Source organism: Musca domestica, unplaced genomic scaffold (genome assembly GCF_030504385.1).
Source record: "Musca domestica strain aabys unplaced genomic scaffold, Musca_domestica.polishedcontigs.V.1.1 2, whole genome shotgun sequence".
Classification (NCBI taxonomy): Eukaryota; Metazoa; Arthropoda; class Insecta; order Diptera; family Muscidae; genus Musca; species Musca domestica.
In genome coordinates this window covers 43,774,117-43,795,685 of record NW_026712249.1, presented here as the reverse complement: position 1 = coordinate 43,795,685, position 21,569 = coordinate 43,774,117, and the positions used below count along the sequence as shown (strand labels likewise).

General features: G+C 31.8%; 1 protein-coding gene across 2 annotated transcripts in view; it reads right to left on the bottom strand.

Annotated features, from left to right (window-relative positions):
• Nucleotides 1–21,569, bottom strand: part of LOC101894878 (b(0,+)-type amino acid transporter 1) — a 97,180-nt gene that overhangs the window by 3,387 nt on the left and 72,224 nt on the right. Inside the window, exons 1-7 of one of the 2 annotated variants that reach the window (XM_005186176.4) lie at nucleotides 18,912–20,186; nucleotides 14,644–14,865; nucleotides 10,765–10,866; nucleotides 1,642–1,884; nucleotides 912–1,410; nucleotides 750–846; nucleotides 363–681 (exon numbers count right to left, since the gene is read on the bottom strand). In XM_005186176.4, the coding sequence (XP_005186233.1) occupies nucleotides 363–681; nucleotides 750–846; nucleotides 912–1,410; nucleotides 1,642–1,884; nucleotides 10,765–10,866; nucleotides 14,644–14,865; nucleotides 18,912–18,984 (1,555 nt within the window). In that variant the 5' untranslated portion in view covers nucleotides 18,985–20,186. Of the gene's footprint in view, nucleotides 1–362; nucleotides 682–749; nucleotides 847–911; nucleotides 1,411–1,641; nucleotides 1,885–10,764; nucleotides 10,867–14,643; nucleotides 14,866–18,911; nucleotides 20,187–21,569 lie in introns of those variants that run through there. The other variant, XM_011295349.3, reaches the window with a different exon arrangement.

Sequence of the window (21,569 nt, the reverse complement as noted above, 5' to 3'; positions counted from 1 at the left end):
AAATATATCTTTATCCGATTTCAAGTTGAATGTGACCAAATGGTTAATACAACTTTTTTTGCAAAGGGGAGTAGGGTATCATAAAGTCGGCCCTGCCCGACTTTAAGACTTTCTTTACTGGTTTATAGAATACTTTTAAGGATAATTTAAGAATACTTTAAAGGGCCATGAGAGGTAAAACATTTGAATATTTAAGGATATTTTTATGACAATCAGAGCTAAACCCTTTGACTATTTTGGAATTTTTGGCAGTAAAACAGACAAATTTCGTGAATTTTTTAAGAATATTTTTAAGAACTTTTATGGCTTCAGCCGTATATTTCTTGGTTCTGTCCGTTTACTTCTCCCAATTTTCAACTTACTCATAAATCTTGGTGTCATGCCCAGCTTTACGAATGGTATGTAAAATATCAAACCGGCAAATATGAACAGCAACGCATACAAATATTCAATACGTGGCGAATCGATAATGGGTGCCACCACCAGATACATGGAGATCACCAGAACCACAACGGGAATGATAATAGGCACTTTATATGGCCTTGGATAGTTGGGTTTGGTGAAACGCATCACAATAAGAGCCATCATGGAGCCGCCATAGAATATCCATGCAGTGAAACTGAAGAAATCAATCAAGGAGTCAATGGTGCCGTAGAGGACCATAGCAGCGGCAATGAGAGACTACAAAGGGAGGGAAGAAAATAATTAATTTAATTTATAAATAAAATTTATAAAATCTCAAGACTTACATGGAAAATTAGGCCGGGTGCTGGTGTCAGACGGCGTACATGGACATATGAGAGAATGTCCAGTAAATGGCCCTCACGGGATGCAGCAAAGCATAATCTGAAAAGAAAATTGAATTTTATTAATTCCGAAATGAAAACATTTTTTTACAAATTCCTTCCTACCTTCCAGCAGCAAACAATGTTCCATTGGCACTGCCAAATGTGCTAATTGTTACACTCAGGGGCATCAACCAGGCCATTACGCCCAATATACGATTGCCAAAGGTGACAGCCACAGCCTCGGACTGGACCATTTCGGTGGGTGACATTGCCGCCAAATATGAGATATTGATCAAGGCATAGCACAGTGTTACCAATGGTATACCAATCACAATGGACCTGGGCAAATTCTTGCTCGGATTCTTGATTTCTTCGGTGACATAGTTGAGATTATTCCAACCATCGTAGGCCCACAGACCGGTGTAGAAAGCCGTTGCCACAGCTCCAATGTTCGGTGTGGGTCCACTAAATGCATTTGCTAGATGTTGAGTGTTGCCCTGGAACAGCTTCCAGGCACCTCCACATATAACAATGAGTACAGCTACCAGTTTAGCGGCCGTAAATATATTTTGTACAGCCATGCCCAAATTAACGCTATAACAGTTAACAAACAAAATCATCACTGTTGAGGAGGGTGGTGTGGTGGTGGTGATTTTTTTTTATTATCGAGAGAGAGAGAGAGAGGGGGAGAAGAAAAGGAGAACAGAGATTAATGGATTGACTTTTTTCTTGTTGTTTTGGGATTTTTTTTACATTTTTTTGAAAAATAAATGGGGATTCTTTTTGCAGTTAAGTTATTTATTTTTTTAGGGGAGTTTCGGCGGGTATTTCTTTTGACATATACTATACTTACCTATTGCTACTAATGCAACCATTTTAACAACCGACATTGGTGGATCACATTCGGAGACAAATGCCTCGACGGCGTATTGTGCAAATGATAGACAAATAATTGCCATTTGCGATGGCTTTAGGACTAACGTTGATACCCATGAGAATAAGAACGCAGGTGCTGGTCCATATGCGTCCATAAAATATGCCCATTCAGCACCAGACGATGTATTCATTGTACCCAATTCAGCGTATGCCAGGGCACCTGTAAATAAAGAAAAGAGAAAGAGAGGTGTTATTATTTTTTTGGTTCGTTTGAAGAGAAAAAGAGAGAATGTGAAAGAGGAGAGTGGAAATGTTATGAAAAAGATGGAGATGACACAAAAATTCATTGTTTGTTCTATGAAGACAATAAATTCTGGATGTCCGATTAAAAATGTGGATTTTTACAAAATATTTCGGAGGTCCGTATATGTAACCATTGGTTTTAAAGAATAATGTTCGATGCCTACCTAATATGTATAAAAGATTAGTGAAATCACTGACTGACTGAGAATCAATACCCAGACGAAACTGTTGAAGCTAAAATCTTGAAATTATGCATGTGGGTCAATATTGGTAGGTAGGAGTAAGATAAGACTGGATTTTTTGGAAATTTGGGGTAAAAGTGTACTACAAGTAATAAAAATTTACCAAAAATTAAATTCATTGTATTGGATAAACGGAATGAGGTAGAATTCTAAAATTTGTAAATAGTACTATATTTGATACAGTTTGTCATTGGGTGAACAGATAGTGCTTGAAATCTGTAATTTGGTATTACGGTCACTGGCCTTGACATATGAAGGTGTCTTCGAAAATTAGTATTATAATTGTACCAAAAGTACTGAATGGTATTATATTTGTTATTGGCGGAAGGGATAGAGATAAAATTCTGAAATTTGATATTTAGATTATTGATGACAACTGTTTTGAGATTTGGCGGTGGCTTGGAAATGCATTCCTATATTAGCACGAAAAGTACTACTGCCTGAAATCCTCAAATTTGATACTGAGGCCTCTGTTGCTATTTGAAATAGAGATATGTAGTTGGTTTGGAAATGTGTACAATTGTAAGAAAAGTACTAAATTGTACAAAATTTGGTATTGGTGAAGAGGTGTGCCTGAAATCCTCAAATTTGATACTGAAGTCCCTATTGATATTTAAGATTGAGCTAAGGAGATGGCTTTGGAAATGTGTACTATAATTGTACGAAAAGTACTAAATAGTTCTAAATATGGTATTAGGTGAAAAGATAGAGCTAAAGGCGTGAAATGTTATATCGATATAAGATTTTCTCAAACATTTTGCATTTTGAGTACTAAAAAGGTCTTACATGAATTGTTGAAACAAATCTAACATGTTCAGGTGGACTTTTCGCCCGCGAAGTGGTGGGCACTTACTAGTCAGAACTACAATGAAGTTTCAAGGAATATTTTCCTAGGGTTATCCGATCTAACAGCGTTGATTATTTTAAAATATTTTTGATTGATTAAAAAAAAACGTGTATATCTTCAGCCAATAATCTGCAAGAGAAGGTGGTAGCTATATCGAATACCAAACACAAATTTGAGATAATTCTGTTAAAATATCTAGCTAAAATGTTCAAAATACCGAATATAGGGAGGTACCGTTTTATAGGGCCCTATACGAAAACATGGACTCATATATCCACTTATCTGCCAAAGAAGTTGGCACCTGTTACGAGCTCCAAATATCAACTTTGAGATAATTCTGTTGAAAAATGTAACTAAAATCGTAAAAATACCTGTATAGCTAATTTTCTGTCATTGGAGATGGGTACACCAAAAACTAAATTTGAAACAATGTAACACAAATCATCAAAATACCTAATATCTGGAGGTATATGGGGATTATTCCTAAACTTGGATCTATGTGGACAGATCTTTGCAAGTATGTTTTCAACATACTGGGAACATAATTGACAACAAATTCGGGTTTAAATTGTGACTAAAATAATCAAAAGAACTTAAATCTGCCGGTACAGTTATATGGGGCCTATACCAAAACGTGGACCTATATTTTCCATTTACATTTTCAATTCAAAAGTCCTGCAGATCTTAAACATATCTGAGTAACATAGAATTGTAAAGTCTTAAGGTGGGGGCGGGACCGACTTTATGATACCCTTCACCACTTTGCTAATTTAGTAGAGCTCCGCATAACAATTAAAAGTTTTTATGGGAGAATTCAATAATACACGCTATGATTATAATTATAATTTTATGTTCAAAAGACCAAACATGCCGAAGCATTCGTATCTTTTAAATTCGGGCTTGTATTGCCCATTTGGTGCACAATTAATTTGAAATCGGTTAAAGATACATATGGGAGCTATATCCAAAGGTATTTCTGAGCTGTATTTGATATATTTCCCCAAATATTGTTGTTACAGAGTGCATATTACTGCTGCGGAGGACAAAAATAGCAAATCGGATGAACAATATATATGAGAGCTATAGCTATATCTGAACCGATCTCGATCAAACTTGGCATACTCATGTTCAGGACTAATTTGGTTGTATGTGTAAAATTTCATACTTTTCGGGCTAATATTACACGTTTGGTGCACAATAAAATGCAAATCGGACGAAGATATAAATGGGAGCTATATCTAAATTTTGACCGATTATTTCCAATTTCAATAGGGTTCGTCCTTGGGCCAAACAAATGATATGTGCAAAATCTCATCTGGATAGGGCAATAAATGCGAACTGTACTTTGTTTACAAAAATACATGGATAGACGGACATGCATAAATCGACTCAGAATGTGATTCCATGCAGATCATCAAAAGGAACTATGGGTCTATCTCGTTTCCTTTTGCCTGTTACAAACAAATGCACAAAGACATAATACCCTAACCACCTTGTGGTGTAGGGTATAATTAACGCATTTCCGCAAGAGGTATTACATATCTCACATTCCATAGCATTCCCCCCAAATTTTACCCATTAAACATGAACTTGACAACAAGAGAGAGGTGAAATAATAAGAAAACAAAATTAAAACTATAATGAAACTGCATACATACACAAAATAAAATAATATGTGATTACAAACATACACACATTCATACATTTAAATAAGTATAAGTATTTATAATTACACATAGGATAAAGCATCTGACAAATTGTTCATTACATTACTACATGATTGTAGCCGTCACAGAGAGCGAAAAAGAAAGCAAAAAAAATTATACGTTTCGTTTTTTCATTATAATTCCTCACGTTCCCTGTTTTTCTTACCACTACCAAACCAACATCAATTAGTATTCTTTGTTCCATTGTCAACGATTTAGCATTAAGAAATATACACGTACATACATAAATACTATACACATGTACATGTGCGATTTTCTTTTAATTAACTTTCAATTTCTTTTCAATTTGCAAAGACACATGATTTCAACGAAAAACAAAACAACGAAACATTTATTTTGATATTCTATTTATCGCAAAGTACATTTGCCACCATCTTTTTAACCTTTCAATGTTCAATACAATGTCAAGTTGTACAAAGCAACAACAACAACCAGCATCCTTATTAACAGGCAGGCAGACAGACAAACAAACACCCAGTCCATTAAAATATTTGCGGTTTTTTTTACGTTGTAGTTTTATTCGATCTGTGACCAACAATTTTGGGTATTGATCTATCCCAAAATGAGGTGGAGCTCACTTAGCATCTCAAATTAATTGATTTCTACGTAAATTTGGTCATCATATCGCGGTGACATATTTTTGGCTTGCAGCAGTTTTTTTTTGGTGACATATATTATAACATTGTTATAAATAGCCAAATTATGTATTAAATGGGTGTTATTAAAATAGATTTGCATATTTTGAAAAATGGATGTTAAAAATAAAATTTATTTATATTTTTTAAGGTAAATGATGATTGAAAAAAATTGAATGCAATATATTTGTTACAATTTGGATAAAATGAGGCGAAAATTTTGCTAAAAAGTTTAGGAAAATTAATTACCAAAATAGGAAAATGAATGGTTCAATAAAGACGTGACAGTGCAATTGATATTGGAAGAAATTTGCAAAGTATCTCCTTGGTGACTCACTTTACGTGATGGCCGAAAGCCTAACATGGAAATACCTAAAGTTGTATGTTGTTTTGTACTTTTCAAAAAATTGTGTTTTTTTTTTGGAAAAATTTATTTTAAAAGAAAAACTCTATCTAAATACGTCTAAGAAAACATTTTTAATAAAATAATCACAATTTTTTGGCCAGGATGTTCTTTAACAAAAAAGGGTTAATTTTTATTTGTAGTTTACCAATGTTCATGAAATATTTCAGATTTTTAGCAAAAGTTTTTGTTTGGGAATGTTAATGCTCAGCAAGGAAGAAGTCCTTGAAAAATATTTTAAAAAAATAGCACCTAGTTCAAATTTCAGAAAATATGCGAGGAAATTGGAAGAATTTGAAGACCTAAACCGCATTATATTCGATTTATGATTTTTCAACAATTTGATAGAGATTCACGATTTTTATACCCTCCACCATGGTATGGAGTGTGTATTAAGTCCGTCTGTGGAAATTACTGTAGCTTCTAAACGAAATGAAGTAGGTTGAAAAAATTTCACTCAAATATATATTATGTCTGCAGGACTTTTGGTATTGAAAATGGGCCATGTATTTGAAGTTAGTGGATACTGGATACTACAGCATATGACAGACAATTGTTTCTGCTCCCATATAACAGTACCTCCCCATATTCGGTATTTTGATGATTTTAGCAATATTATTTATCGGAATTGTTTCAAATTTGGTATTTGAAGTTCGTAGCCTATGACAGAAAATTATCTGTGCAGGTCCACGTTTTGGTATAGCCCCCATATAATGGTATTCTGTAGTTTGATGATTTTAGCAACATTATTCACCGAATTTTTTTCAAGTTTTGCATTTGAATATTGTAATAGCTTATGACAAAAGGTCCACTTCGTCGTATAGCCACCATATAACCCTACTTCCCGATACTCGGTATTTTGATGATTTTAGCGATATTATTCACCGGAATTATTTCAAATTTGATATTTGAAGTTCGTAATGGGTACTACAGTCTAAGACAGAAAATTTCTGTTCAGGAATAAAGATTATTTATTTATTTAAGATCCTTATTCCGTGAGGTCCTTGAATGCAACATTTTAACAAATTTCCGATTTATAATTTGTTTTCGAATCAATGCTTAAATTTTTCAGAATCATGGTTTTTGGTCCTGAAACTTTATTTAAAAAATTATATTTTTTATACCCTACATCTTAGTATGAAGGGTATATGAAATTCGTCATTCAGTTTGTAACACCTCGAAGTATACATTTTATACCCCACAAAGAACATATACTTTTGATAAGCTTAAAATTTTATATCGATTTCGCGATGTCTGTTTTAATATGCAGGACTTTTTAAAGGCCCCCATATAACTGTACCGGCAGATTGAAGTTTTTGTTTTAATTGTGTTTTAGCCACAAAACCGAATTTGTTGTATGTATGTATGAGTATGTGTTTACAGAATGTTGGAAACATCCTTGCAGTCCATGTTTTGGTATTGATCCCATGCTTTAGTATAGATATCCAGATATTCGGTATTTTGATGATTTGTGTCACACTTTTCGCCGGAATTGCTTCAAATTTGGTGTTTAGAGTACTTCCCATGATAAAAAAAAAAAATTTCTATTTTAATGATATTAGATACATTTTCAACAGAATTATCTCAAACTTGGTATTTGGAGTTCGTAATAGGTTCCATCTTCTCTTTAGAGGTTCACGGTTTAGTGTAGGACCCATATAACTTGTGTCACACTTTTTATGGGAATTGTTTCAAATTTTGAAATGGGTACTAAATTACCCATACAGATCCACATTTTCGTATACCTCACATACCTATATTCGGAATATAGGTTCCACATAGAACCTATATTCGTATTTTGATGATTTTAAATGCATATTTTCAGAAGAATTATCATAAACTTAGTGTTTGGAGTTCGTAAATGGCACCTCCTCTGGCACATACTTGGTTGTAAAGGTTCGCGTCTTCGTATAGTCCCATATAACCATAACATCTGATATTTCCAATTTTAAAAATTATTGAGACATTTTCCGTCCTTTTTTTAATGGAGGGTTCGATCCGGCCAAGTTTAGCTACTTTTTTACTTGTTTTAACAGAGTTCTTGTAAAAATCTTCAAATATTGGTTAGGATTTTTAGTCAGGGAAGATCTGCTAAAATGTATGTATATACATAAACATCCACGAATATTATTAAAAAAATTTTAGCAAACATATTCTGATCAGAAATAAAATTAAAATGGAGATGTCGATGGAGTAAATGTTTGAAGTAAAAAAGATGGATTATTTTTGAATAAAAAAATACCTTTCACCGGAATGTTAGGAGTAGAAATTAGCCCTATTCATAATTTTCAATTAAACTTGATAATCGTCATTTTCATATCTTATGTGGATTCAGGATTTTTGAAAAATATTTGGACATTGGGAGTGAACCGATATATTCCCTTATTTTTAAAAATTTTGGCAATCACTTATATAAATTGAAACCTCTAAAGCTTTGACCATTTACAGGGGAGGTACCAGAAAGGGAGATGTTTCCTACATACATAGTAGATATGCAAGTTGCAGAAATATTGGGATGTGTGAAAACAATTTCTTATTTTTTCAGAAAGATGTTTTTATCCAAGATTTGAGAGTGATGTGTTCTTTTTCATCATATAGAAATATTTAATTGTACATAATTTGCACAATATGGAACGCTCCATATATGGTCATAATGTTAAGGTTGTAATAATGCATTGAGCAGTAATCTTGATCAATTCAATCTTAAAATCCAAACAGATTGGCTGCGACTTGGCGCTGATATTTCTCAAATGATATATGCACTTTCTGGAATATCTCTACGAAATACACAGTGGAATTCTGGCATTTAATGTACATTTTACATGAAAAAGTCATTTCTTGGTACATCGCTTTTCTACTAGTTGAGCAGAATAGCGGTGATCTTAATACATCTTAAAAATATGTAACTTCAATTCCCAAACCAAAAAAGTTTCAGTCTATCTTTCCTGATAAATCATTTATTCATATAGCGTTTCGTCAACACCACATATATATTGTCAAATGACAAGTGTTGTTTATACACAAATATTTCGTATCCCTGCAAGCATTTGGATGTGAGTTTTTAACTCCATCACCTAATATTACACTACTTTGTCGCTTCCTGCTTGTGAAACGTCGATAGTTGGTCGATTTGCAATAACAATTCTATTGCCCCACTACAGTCAACTAATTTTCATCTCCAATATTAACTTTTTTGGCACTTCCCGTAGATTAAAGAGCGATTGTTTTGTTTTACTCCCAAAACGGAGAACAAAATTAAACGAGTTCAGTTTGTCGGAGATCAGCATTGGTGCACGAGTGAAAAAAAAAACTATTAAATGAAAAAATATATTTAAATTATTTAGTAAAAATTAATTGTGACTTTTTTCAGTATTTTTTATTATATGTGTTCAAATAATTTTTTAAAAATTAAAAACGAAGTGATATACAAAAAAAAAAATAATTAATATTATTTAGTGAAAAAATAAAATTAAATTTTGTGTTAATAACTGTGTTTTGCTCATGCTTTTTGTATGCGTTTTACCTATTGTTTAATTACGCTTATTTATTTGAAATTATATTAATAAAGTTAAACAAATAATAATTTTAATTTAAAGACTTCCAGCTCTTTTTTACTTTCTGAAGGCATTGCATATCGCATACAAATCAATAAAGTCACCAACAGTCGATGAAAACCGACGCCTTCAATCTCGAATCTTTAACCAAAAAGGTAAACCGTTCGGGAAGAAATGAACCACGTTCTCGTTACTTCCTTAAATTGCCTTTATTGTAACGACTGAACGTTACTTAGTCGTCAATTTCATCTGCCACTAAAAAGTCAATGTTAAGAAGTAACGAGTGCGTGGTTCATTTCTTCCCGAACGGTTTAACTTTTTGGTTAAAGATTCGAGATCGCCGGCGAGGGTTTTCATCGCCTGTTGGTGACTTTTTAGTTATGTCAGCGACAAAAAATGCTTGCTGGGATATAATAACTGCATGTATACATATACATACGTAGGCATGTGTATGTGTGTGTGTTCATGCACAGTTCGTAGTATAAGACACTTTGAACGACACGATTGGCATTTGGCCAATTTTGTATTTTTCAGAAAGTAAAAAAAAAACAACAGAAAAAAATACATTCACAAATGCGAGTACAAAACGACCATGTACGAGTACATGGACAGGGTGGCGTTTATCATTTTATCAGCAACAGGTTATAGCCAAATAGTTTACAAGGTATTTGTCTGAGAGTATTTCTGTTTCTGTAACTGATTGTTGTGGTAGTTTTGCTTGATTCGCTGTTTATTGTGTTTTTTGTTGTTGTTGAGAGTCACATTTATTTGTAAGCATTTCGAATTAGGACAAGTAAACAAATGACATGATGCAGTAAATAAAAAAGGCTGATAAATAGGGTTGCCGTTATTGATACTAATTTTGTATTATTAACAAGGAAGGAAATACGTTTTTGAAGGAAGGAAATACGTTTAGTGGTTAATGACCTGCTCGTGAAACTGCAAGAATCTATTTTTGAAATGTTTTTTTTTCGTATGGAAAAATATATAAATTAAATTTATAATTCAAATCCTTGCCCAGCATTGGCATCCCTACGCCTTTAATACATGTGCGAGTGTGTGTGTGTTTTGTAAATATCTACAAGTACACTTGTTTGAATGCAAAACTCAAAAGATTCGACGCCTGACATGACCTCCATTGGGGGTTATTTACAATTCCATTTAGACACAAAACCCAATTGGCCCATTAACAGACGGCAATACCTGTTGATTATACGCTTCTAGTTTGTTGATTATTGTACTCTTGCCAACGACTGCAAATGAGTCAAGGATTATGCGGCGGGTGACGTTGCATTTGCAGGAATGTGATGGGGATTGCATGAGAGTGCAATGTTGTATGAGTTTCGGTTTCAGTTTGAGTTTGTTTGTTTTGCATGAATATCGACTTACCCATCAGCGAGAGCACACCACAGGCTAGCCATATTATAAAGCTTACACCAACGGAACCAGTTCTAGCTAGTAGACCAGAAGGTGACACAAATATTCCAGACCCTGGGAAAAGAAGAAAAAATATTAATACATTTTTAATTTCAATATTTCATTGGCGGTATTAATAGTATTAATTATAACAATTAATAATAATTTTTGTAATAATGATAATTATATAAACCGAATAATCTATATATATCAAGTGGAGAGAAATAATTGACTGATTGTGAATCAACGACCAGACGAAACGGCTGAAGCTGGAATCTTGAAATTGGGCACGGGAGTCAGTCTTGGTGCGTAGGTGTGTGTACTTTAAGGTAAGAAAAGTTCTAAAATGGTACTAAACTTCTAAAATGGCACAATTAAAATGGTACCATGGCACGAGAATCAAGGTTGAAAAGTAAGTGTACGAAATGTACTAAATGGTACTTAATTTTTAACAGTTTGCTTTAGGGAGAAGGTATGAAGCTAAAATTTTGAAATTTTGTGTTGGGGTCCCTGTTGGTTGTAGGTTTGTGATAAAGAAGAGGTTTCGGAAATATGTACTGCAGGTGATAGAAAATTACTAAATAGTACTATGTTTGGTACAATTTGGTATTGGGTGAACAGATAGGACTTGAAATTTAAAATTTGGTATTATGATCGCTGATCATGTATAGCCTGGAAAAGTACTGTACCATTCAGTTTGTTATTTGATATTGGGTGAAGGGATATAAATAAAATGATTAAATTTGATATGTCGATCAATTATGCCATCTGTCGATCAATGATAAGGCTATAGTCCTGAAATTTGATATATATGTCATTGTTGATGTCTGTGGTTAAGATATGGATTTGGTTTCAGAAAAGTGTACTATAGTTGTACGAAAAACGCTAAATAGTACTATATTTGGTACAATTTGATAATGGGTGAACAGATAGTGTTTGAAGTCTGAAATTTGGTATGAAGGGCGTTGTCCATTTGTAGGCTGGAGATATCGAGGTGGCTTTGGATATGTGTACTATAATTGAACGAAAAATATGGAATGGTACTATATTTGATATTGGGTGAAGCGATAGAGATAAAAATCTGATATTTGATGTTTGGATAACTGATGATATTTGTGTTTGAGATTTAATGGTGGTTTTTGGAAATTTGTACTATAAATAGTAAGAAAAGAACAAAATGGTACTTAATTGGGTATTGGGTGAAGTGATAGGGCTGGATTTCTCAAATTTGATATTGAGATCACTTTTGAGATATGGATGTGGGTTTTGAAATGTGTACTATAATTGCACGAAAAGTATTGGGTGTTGGTATTGGGGGAAATAATAGGACTGAACTTTGGTGCAGATGTCACTATGGTTATGATAAGGAGGTGGTTTTGAAAATTGTTCGAAAAGTAGTAAGTGGTGCGAAAATGGTTATTGTGTAAAGGGATAGAGCGAGAATCCAGAAAATTGACATGGATGTCACTGTTGGTGTCTGTAGCTGAGAGAAGCAGCAAGATTTGAATATGCGTACTATAATTGTTCTAATGGTTTGGTAATAAAAAAATTGCAGAAATTTGATATTTGATATTATCAGAAATTTTGATATCAGAAATTTTGATATTTGATATTAAGGTCAATATTGGTATCTAAAGTCGAGATTGGGAGATTGTTTTGCCTGAGTGTTCATTTAAAAATATAAGTTTCTGTTACACAATTTTTGCGAGGATATATTTAACCTGGTTAAATTTCAAAATAGCAAACTGTACCTTCTTTGTTTAAAAATATGGTCTGAACCTAGAAAATATCTTAAAACGGACGTTACCACTTTAGGGGGTTATTTAAATTTTCGTAGGACTATTTTTTGTTTAATGAGAACCTAAATTAGTAAATAATAGACAATTCCGTTGACCTTATTTAACCTTTTTGGCAGAGTGAACATATCAAATGATAGATCATTCTGTTGGAACTTGTGTTTGGACAATTCAAAATTCTGAAATCTACAAGGTATTCTAATACGGGGATTATGCCGAAACCTTGTTGAGCTATCCAGTCGTGGATACAAATTCCTTCCATTCAGACAAATTTTTGATTATCACCCTCTATGCCATATTATATTTCAGGGTGGTAAAAAGTATCACTTGAATTATGATTAAAAGTTTCAATCACCTCCTCAAAATATGAATATTTAAATTTTTTTTTAATCCCATAGTGCTAATGCCTTAATGCTAAATTTTGGCCTTGACAACTGACTAATATTTACGCATTTTTCTCGCGTCGTTCAACTTTGTGTCGTACAATAAACTTGATTCCTAATACCCAACAACTATTTTGAATTATGTCGGTTTAATAATTTTCACGATGACACATTTTTGGCGAACGCATATTGCGTATTTCGAGATCTCGTCACAATAATAATAAAAATATATATAGCTCATACGCCCCCTATACCTTGCATCAATGCTACGTATGATTGCTCCCATATCATTTCCATTATGAGTCTATTCGATCTCTTTATCGCTCTTTGTCTCCTACGTAAAATGTGAGAGATCATTATGTTAAGTAATATACCTGCCATTGAATTCTCTGTTCTCTTGCGTACGCTCTCTCTCAAAAGAAATGTGTTTTATTTTTATTGTGATAAACATAAATCACATTGTCGTATATATATCTGTGTGTGTGTACGTGAAAAATTGGGCCATAACATTAGCATGGGAAAATATTCATCCTCGTGATTTTTTCATTTAGACAAATTCATACATATATATTTATGTACATATAGACATTGTATACGTAAAGTATAGTTTATGTACGATGGCAATATTATTTATATGTATTCTTTTTAATATATATTTTTTTATTTTGTATACTGATTAAAAAACAACAACTGGAAAATGTGTGCGTGGGAAATCGACAAGAATTCGTTTTGTGTGCGTCCAAAGTCAAGTCATGTGAGAAAATGCGAAAATATGTGTATATATGTATATATTTTTTGGATTATAAACTGAACGTATGGATTTTCCAAAAAAAAAATCAACCTTGATAGGCTCGAACCTTGATTTCAAGAAATTATATATGTTTTTTTTTTAATTGTTCTTATATATTTTCTATCACCTATTAATATGTTTTTATATTTTTATATTTTGAAAATAATTTTATTTTGGCGTTGCGTTTTTTTTTGGCAACAAATGTCATGACATGTCACTAGTATTAGATTTGTTTCCTTAATTGTCGGAAATAGTTATTTAGTATATCACAGACTAAAACGAACATGCAATTTGCTTGATAAAGAAATGTGTGTCATTTATAGAATTTAGGTTTAGCCGACAGATGTGTACCCTCAGTCAATGTTCGATTTTCATGATTATTCAAATTTTTGACCTCTACGGAGTAGGTTCCGAAGGAATGGGCTAATATTGTCCATTTCGTATCGTATCCAAAGAGACCTCGGGTCTAAAACCGTTATTTCAATGAGGCACGTTTTGGCCGTATCAAATAATACATGTATGCCCTCTCTAGCCATATGGCTGAGGGTATAATGACGTTTTCAGAAAACCAAAAATTTTGGCTCAAAATTGTATACTATGAACTTTTTCAGTTAAATGAATTTTGATTTCTTGTTAAAATTGCTTTAAGGTGTATCACTGTTTTTATTATGTAGTATCAAAAGGAGTAAATCACCCTGGTGTTAATATTTTGACTTTATAATGTCCTATAATACCAGGGCTGCGACCACTCTGCAACCCCTCGAAATATTTGACTTAGTTTTATTGGTTGCTGATAGCATAAACGTCAAAATAGCCTAGATCTATCGCTTGTCTTAATATTTAATTTGTATCTTTTTAAAATGTATGATCAATCATTACTTACCTATCATAGTTCCGACAATTAAAGCCACCCCACTGAAGAGTCCCACCCGTCTCTGGAGGTGAACAGCGTCGTTCGGCGCTGAGCCCTTCCTCTCCAACGACTTCCGCATCCCCCCGGTCCCTGATGAGTCGGTCTCTGTCGCTTCGGGCCCTTCTGGCCCAATAGAACCGTTGGTACACGCTGTCCCCCCATTGAGCGCTGCTTTATTTGGCACACTTTGTCCTGTAAAAGAAATGAATAAAAAATCAAATATTAGTGGGTATAAATTAAATATATAAGTATTGCACAAATAAATGTGTACAACATTATCAATGACATATTCTATAAATTATTTATTTTATTTTTATTTTATTTAAATAGGTGTATTTATATTTATAATGCTTCTTCAATCAAATAATAATAAGAATGTTAAAGTTTTGAATGGTATTTCTACTGTATGGGTAAATTAATAGTTGATTATTATGACAAATATTTATCATTATTATTATTGTTATAATTATTATAATATTATTATTTTAATTAATTATTCTTTTGGTTTTGCGTTTGCTTTGAAATTGAATTGAAAACCGGAAGATTGGGATTTTTTAAATACTTCAAATTATTTTTCATATATTTCAATTAATATTGTTTTTATTTGATATTGTTATTATGCTGAAAAAGCCTATTGACCATTCCCCTAGCCGGGATGAAATCATGATTTTGATAGCGATCAGCAAATATTGTAATCAATTACGTTTTGAAAAACATTACTCTCTATAGATCAATATAAAGTCACGTCAATGGGGGGAATACCCCAAACTTAAACAAACTATTAATTTTAACGGTTCTGCTAATTTTAACGGTTTTTTAATATATTTTTTTCGGCAGGACTTCGCAGTAGGTATAAATCACTGAGGCTTTACCCTAGACAAAGAAAGCTATGGGCAAAAAAATTGTCTCATCTTTTATCTTCGAAAAATGTGCATCAATAGATGTCGTTAATGCAGTGAGAGTACTTAAGTCTATTCACTGAATTCTCTCAATACTTAAATATTAAATATTTTTGTGATTTAATAAAATTTATCGAGTAAAATAGTTCAACGACTTATTTCATGATTAAATCTTCCAGCTATGTCTTGAAATATAAAATTATATAACTCAAATAGCAAAAAACTTTATAAATTGTTTTCGAAGTTGAGTGAATTTATTAGCCCAGAGTAACTAAACTAGTCCCATGATCAACCATGGTCCATGGTGACATCTGCCGAGGGGGGGTAAACATTAAAACTTTATTTGTCAAGGAATATACCGATAAAGAGGATAAATCATTTGTCTCTGCTCCTAGTCAAAAATTTCTCTTTTTTATTTAAAATTTTAAACGGGTGGCTTCATTGAAAGTTTTGCCTCGAAATGATTTATAATCAAATTTAAAGATGGAGTAAACGGGAATCCCGTTGATATTACTTTTACTTTATTTCTTAATATAAAAGGTTATATATAAGGTTATTTTAGAATTTAAACAATAATATGATATTTTAAGAGTCGAATATCGATATCTCGCCTAAACGACTTTCTCTCACAATGTACCTTTAAATGATTGGATGTTGGTATACCTACATGAAAACTTTTCAAAACGTCATTGATATAAAACGTTAAATATTTAAATTCTCTTATTTTATCAGAATGGTGAGAAAAAACGAAGAAAAATTCCGGGATATCCACAAATAAAAATATCGGGACTTCTAGATCATCTTGTTTAACAAGTACCTCTCTATCTCTTTTCTCCTTCGATATTATTTGTCGTAACTTAATTATTATGTGAGTAAAAATTGTCCCAATAAATTCATTGAAAAGTCATATCACTGAAATTATTGAAAGAATAAGAGGTTGAGAATTAAACCACACACAACTCATGCATAACCCACCTTAAATAAGGAGGTATATGGGGTTACCTCAAAAAAAGTGACCCTGTAATGTCAATGTTGAATTTGGTCATTGTGATTAAAATTTTGATGAAAACCTAGAGATGCTCTAAAGAGTAGACTTAAATGAAACAATTTAAACACCAGCCATTATAGCAAAGCCGAAGTATTTGAGAAACACGGAGTAAGCCTTTATAAAATGTTTATATTTCTGTGAACTCCAAGTCATTTGGAGATATTTTCATATTCAAAATTTTAGGTTTTCTGAAGTCTATAAAATACAGCAAAGGGTGTATCATTACTGTTTACTCTCAATACAAAAGAGATCGATTTGAGAGAGACATTTTCACAGTTATTTTACTGAGCGCATAAATTTCTCTCCATTTTCTTCGGAGAGACATTTTTTAACAAAATTGTAGAATGGGGAAATTCTCCCTTTTTGGCTAATTTTCTACTTTATTTTTATGAAAACAAAGTTTTTTGTTCTGCTTGGCTTGTTTTCATGGCGGAAAAATTATTTTTTTTATAGATAAAAAATAAAACATTAGAAGCTGTCTATTCACTTTTTACAGTTTTGATTCAAAAGAAATAAAAATCCGAAAAAAATTAAGTTGCTGGACAATTCTTACAGGAGTTATAACAAGGCAGACATAATATTGGAAACTTCAAGTCTTTTGTTAAGGCTATCTAAAATTGAAAAAAGAAAACAAAATTTGGTTCTGACATCATCTGAAATTTTTTGGGACTTTAAAACTTCATCTAGATATAAGCGGTGAGATTAAAATTCTGCTCGATGCCCTTAGAGCTTTATTTTTAACGTTTATGAAGAAGCCCATATCCAAAAATAACTCTTATATTTTTATTACTCTACTTTCAAAAATGTTGAGCCGTTGCGGCATTTAGTTGAGGACCATAAAGAAATCGCTCTCGGGAATATCATTTCAAAAGCTCCAAATCTACGTTTAATAAGTTCTCGTTCCCCATTAGAAAATTATATCTGTAAAATATTTAAAAACATTTTTGTTCCTCATTTTGTCAAAAATAAAGTTCAGATTTCTATTCTGTAAATGTTTAGCTACAATACAAAGACAATTTCATCAAAAATCAACCATAAAGTGTGGATTGTTCATTCCTTCGAAGGGCTTTGATTTTCGCTGTCGGAGATGTTTAAAGGGAGATATTTGGGAGAAAACTCTTTATACATTTCCGAAAGAATACATAGAGGTAGTATGGAAAAACTCAATAATATCCAGTCATTGTTATATGCTTATTAACGTTCTTAAGTGTGGTCATGTCTTTTAAGGATGCGGAGCCATTAAATGTGATGTTTTTGTCAAAATCCAAGGAGAACGAGTAATTAAAACAAAAAATGTTTACAAACTTATTATTGGTATTTTAACACTTATTTCTCAATAATTGTTTTTGAAAAAATCTGTTTTTTCTATGCCGATCCATTTTGGCAAATTACAGTAGACTCCATATGTTTCCTAATTTTCCAAGGTCTAAATTCAAAATAAATTCAGTATATTTATAATAATGTCGACATATATCAATCGGCATCTTATAGCAGTTCAGCCTATTACAAAATTTTGAATTTGATTTTTTCACGACTTCTTTTCTGACACCCCTGTTTTGTTTGAACTTTAAATTTGAAACAAAAGTATTATAAACAAAAATATTCACTGATAATTTTTTTGCCACTTTTTTAAATATTTTTATAAAAAAATGTTACACTGCATTTTTTAAAGTATTAAATTTGTTTATTTTTAAATATTCTCACTTATTTAAAACCACACATTTTCTTTGAAAATATTTGGTATTATTTTATATTTTTTCCTTTTTAAAACTTTTTTTCTTCTAAAATTTTTATTTATTTTTTTATATTAAGTATTTTTCATTAATTTATTCGTTTTTTATATTTTGTTTCTATTTTAAATTAACTTTTTTATGTTTAATATTTATTTTAATTAAGTCATTTTTTTATTTTTTTTATTTAATTTTTGTTAAATTTTCTATTTGAGAATATATTTTTGAAACATATCACCTACGAGAATTTGTTTTTTTAATTTTTCTAAATATTTCACATAATTTATTTAGCAAAGAAATTTTGTTTTGTATTTATGTTGAATGAAATTATAATTTATTTTCCATATTTTTTTTTAAATTTTCTTAAATTACTAAAATATTTTTTATATCCATCCAAAACTTTTTTTTAACAATTTTTTTTTATTCTTTAGATTTTTTCAAGATATGATTGAAGAAGCATTTTTGATATTTTTTTCAATTTTTGTTTTTATTTCCAAATAAATGATTTTTCTATTTTTTTTTTTTAATTTTTAAAACCCTAGTAATGAATAATTTTCACACCTCTATTATCTGTTGAATTATGTTTGCATGCGTTTTTTGGCAAGCAAAATAGTTGGGAAATTTTATCGCGCATGGCATGGACGGATTACAAATTTTACAAATTATTTCGCCGCAAATATTCACGAAAATATTAGGCGAGCAACGAACAATGGTCTCTGAAAGCTATGAATAAACTGTTTTCCAACTTTTCACACGCCAATGACTGAGCCACCGGACGGATCTACTATGCTGCCAGGCGACAACACTTGGCGTTTCTCTTATCTCTGTAGATGACGCTTCTGCAAGGGATGTGGAGCAGCAGTAGAGTTTTTCTTTTCAATTTTTCCCTGAGAATTTTCACAACAACACTGTGGCGGCGAACACTGTTTGTATTGTGGGTGAGAGAGATTTTCTCTATTTTCCGCCTATTTATCTATCTATCAATTTTGTTGGCGTTCCACCCTCTCACACTTGTGTTTTTTGTTCTTTACAGACAATTGTCAATGTATTTGGTAGAAGGAAAACTTGGCCTATTCACACAACACGACGGCCAAAAACATGTAAGAAATGTAGCAACAAAAACACATGTAAAGCACTTTTGGTTCGTTCTACGACGACGACGATGATGATGACGACAATGACGTTGCCTCAGACAAAATGAAAATTCTTTTGACTATTTCCTTTGGCTTTCTTTTTGCTTTATTGGTTTCGGGGCGTCAGTCTGTATTTTCGCGCTGCGGGGGAATAGAAGGGTGATGCCATCACATAAATAAGTTAGTCAGTAAAAGAAAAAACTGTGTGTTTGAAAATTTTTCTTCTTTTTTTTTTCTTGGGGGCAAAGAGAGATTGCTTAAATTTTCAAAAATATTCAAGTATTTTTTTTTCAAAATCACATTCACAAAAATTCGTTTTTTTTTTCGAAATTTCCTTTTTTTGTATTCTTTAACACTTTTTTTAAAGAATTTTGTTTTTGCAAAGGCGCGTGTTATAAAATATATTTTTTAATGAGTTTCTTGTCTATTTTTAGGGAAGAGAGAAATTTTTGTCTAAATTCCGTTTAAATTCGCTGCTTTGGAATCATTTAAATATCTGGTGGAAACATATGGAAATGTTTTATCATCAAATGTTACAAATAATTTTGCCATTTATATTCAATTATTATGGCTGGTTGAATCCGAGTTTTCAAATTGTTTACTTTAATTTATTTTTTAAATTTAAATTATTTTAATTTTTTATTTCTTTGACTCTCGAATATTTCAAATGTAAAACTTGTTCCGACACCAAGAATCCGCTTCAATATCTGTTCGACAACTGAATGTGTTAATTTATAATAATTGCCTTCAAATACTCAACTGAAGAAATTCCTTCATTTAGTTTTCTTTATTTATTTTTTTCTCATCGTCTTCTTCATTTATTTTGTGTTTAACGTTGGTTCTTGTTGTTTTTGTTATTTGCAATTTATTTATTATTCTTTATTTTTTTATTATTGTTTTCTGTTGTCTTTGCAAGATTCTCATGTGCTGTGGTGGTCCACCACGTCTGTCTCAATGAATTGTTAACCAATATTCACTCAATTTACCCGAATGTGGTTTTTTTTTTGAGTGAAAATTCTGCAATGTATTCAATGAGTTTTGCGTACATGATTTTCATGCCGTACACCACATGAGTCGGTATATGCCAATAAGACGTTGTCTCTGGGTGAATGGTAAAATTTCAGTTTTTTAGAATGTAGTCTATTTGATTGCCGGGTACTTAACAGTTTTGACAGTCATCAACAAAATTTGGAACAATTCAATTCGTCTGAATGCACTTTGATATTTGTATCAATCACAACTTCCAAACATTTGGTATCGTATCTCTTAAAAAATGAAACGGCAAATAATTTTAAATTGATTTTCAGTACAGCAGACCTGAGTCGTTCAGTATTGGTAGTTTTTTTTTTTTTTTGTAATATTTTATATTGAGTTGATTGTATTGAACTTTTTCAATGAATTTGCCTTCTTCTTCTTTATATACAATTTAATTGAGTTGGAATTTCCTCCGTTTTCTAAGACATTAATTTGCGTTTGATAAGTCATCCGGAAAAAATACATACAGATAAAATTCAAATTTGTGTTATACAGACACAGAAATTATTCAAAAATGGATTGAAATGATCTAAAACAAGTTAAAAAGTATCAGTTGACAGATGTATAATCTCAGCCAATGTTCGTTTTGGTCTATCAAATGAAATATACCCTATATACCCATATGACTGAGGGTATAAGTATTTTAATAAAAACTTGATATATCGTACTTAATTTTCACACTTTCAAGGTTTTATATATTATTCAAATTTTTCCTTTTCCGGAAAGAATTATGGGAAAGTGTTTTCCTTTTTTTCCACCAAAAAGTCTTAATCTTATTTTACCAAGGAATGAGAGACAGAGACACAGTCCGTCTGCAAATCTTAACGATTATTCAAATTGTTAACCCTCTACGAAGTGGGTTCTGAAGGAATGGACCAATATTGTCCATTTCATATCGGACCTAAATAAATACGATATAAATATTGCGACGTGCCTGGTTTGATCTATATTGGTGACTTCATCATAAAATGCATATTCATCCTATGTTTTTGGTTGAGAGAAATATTTAGATTTAGCAAATCGAAAGAATCGCTGACTTGTTTCGTAAGTT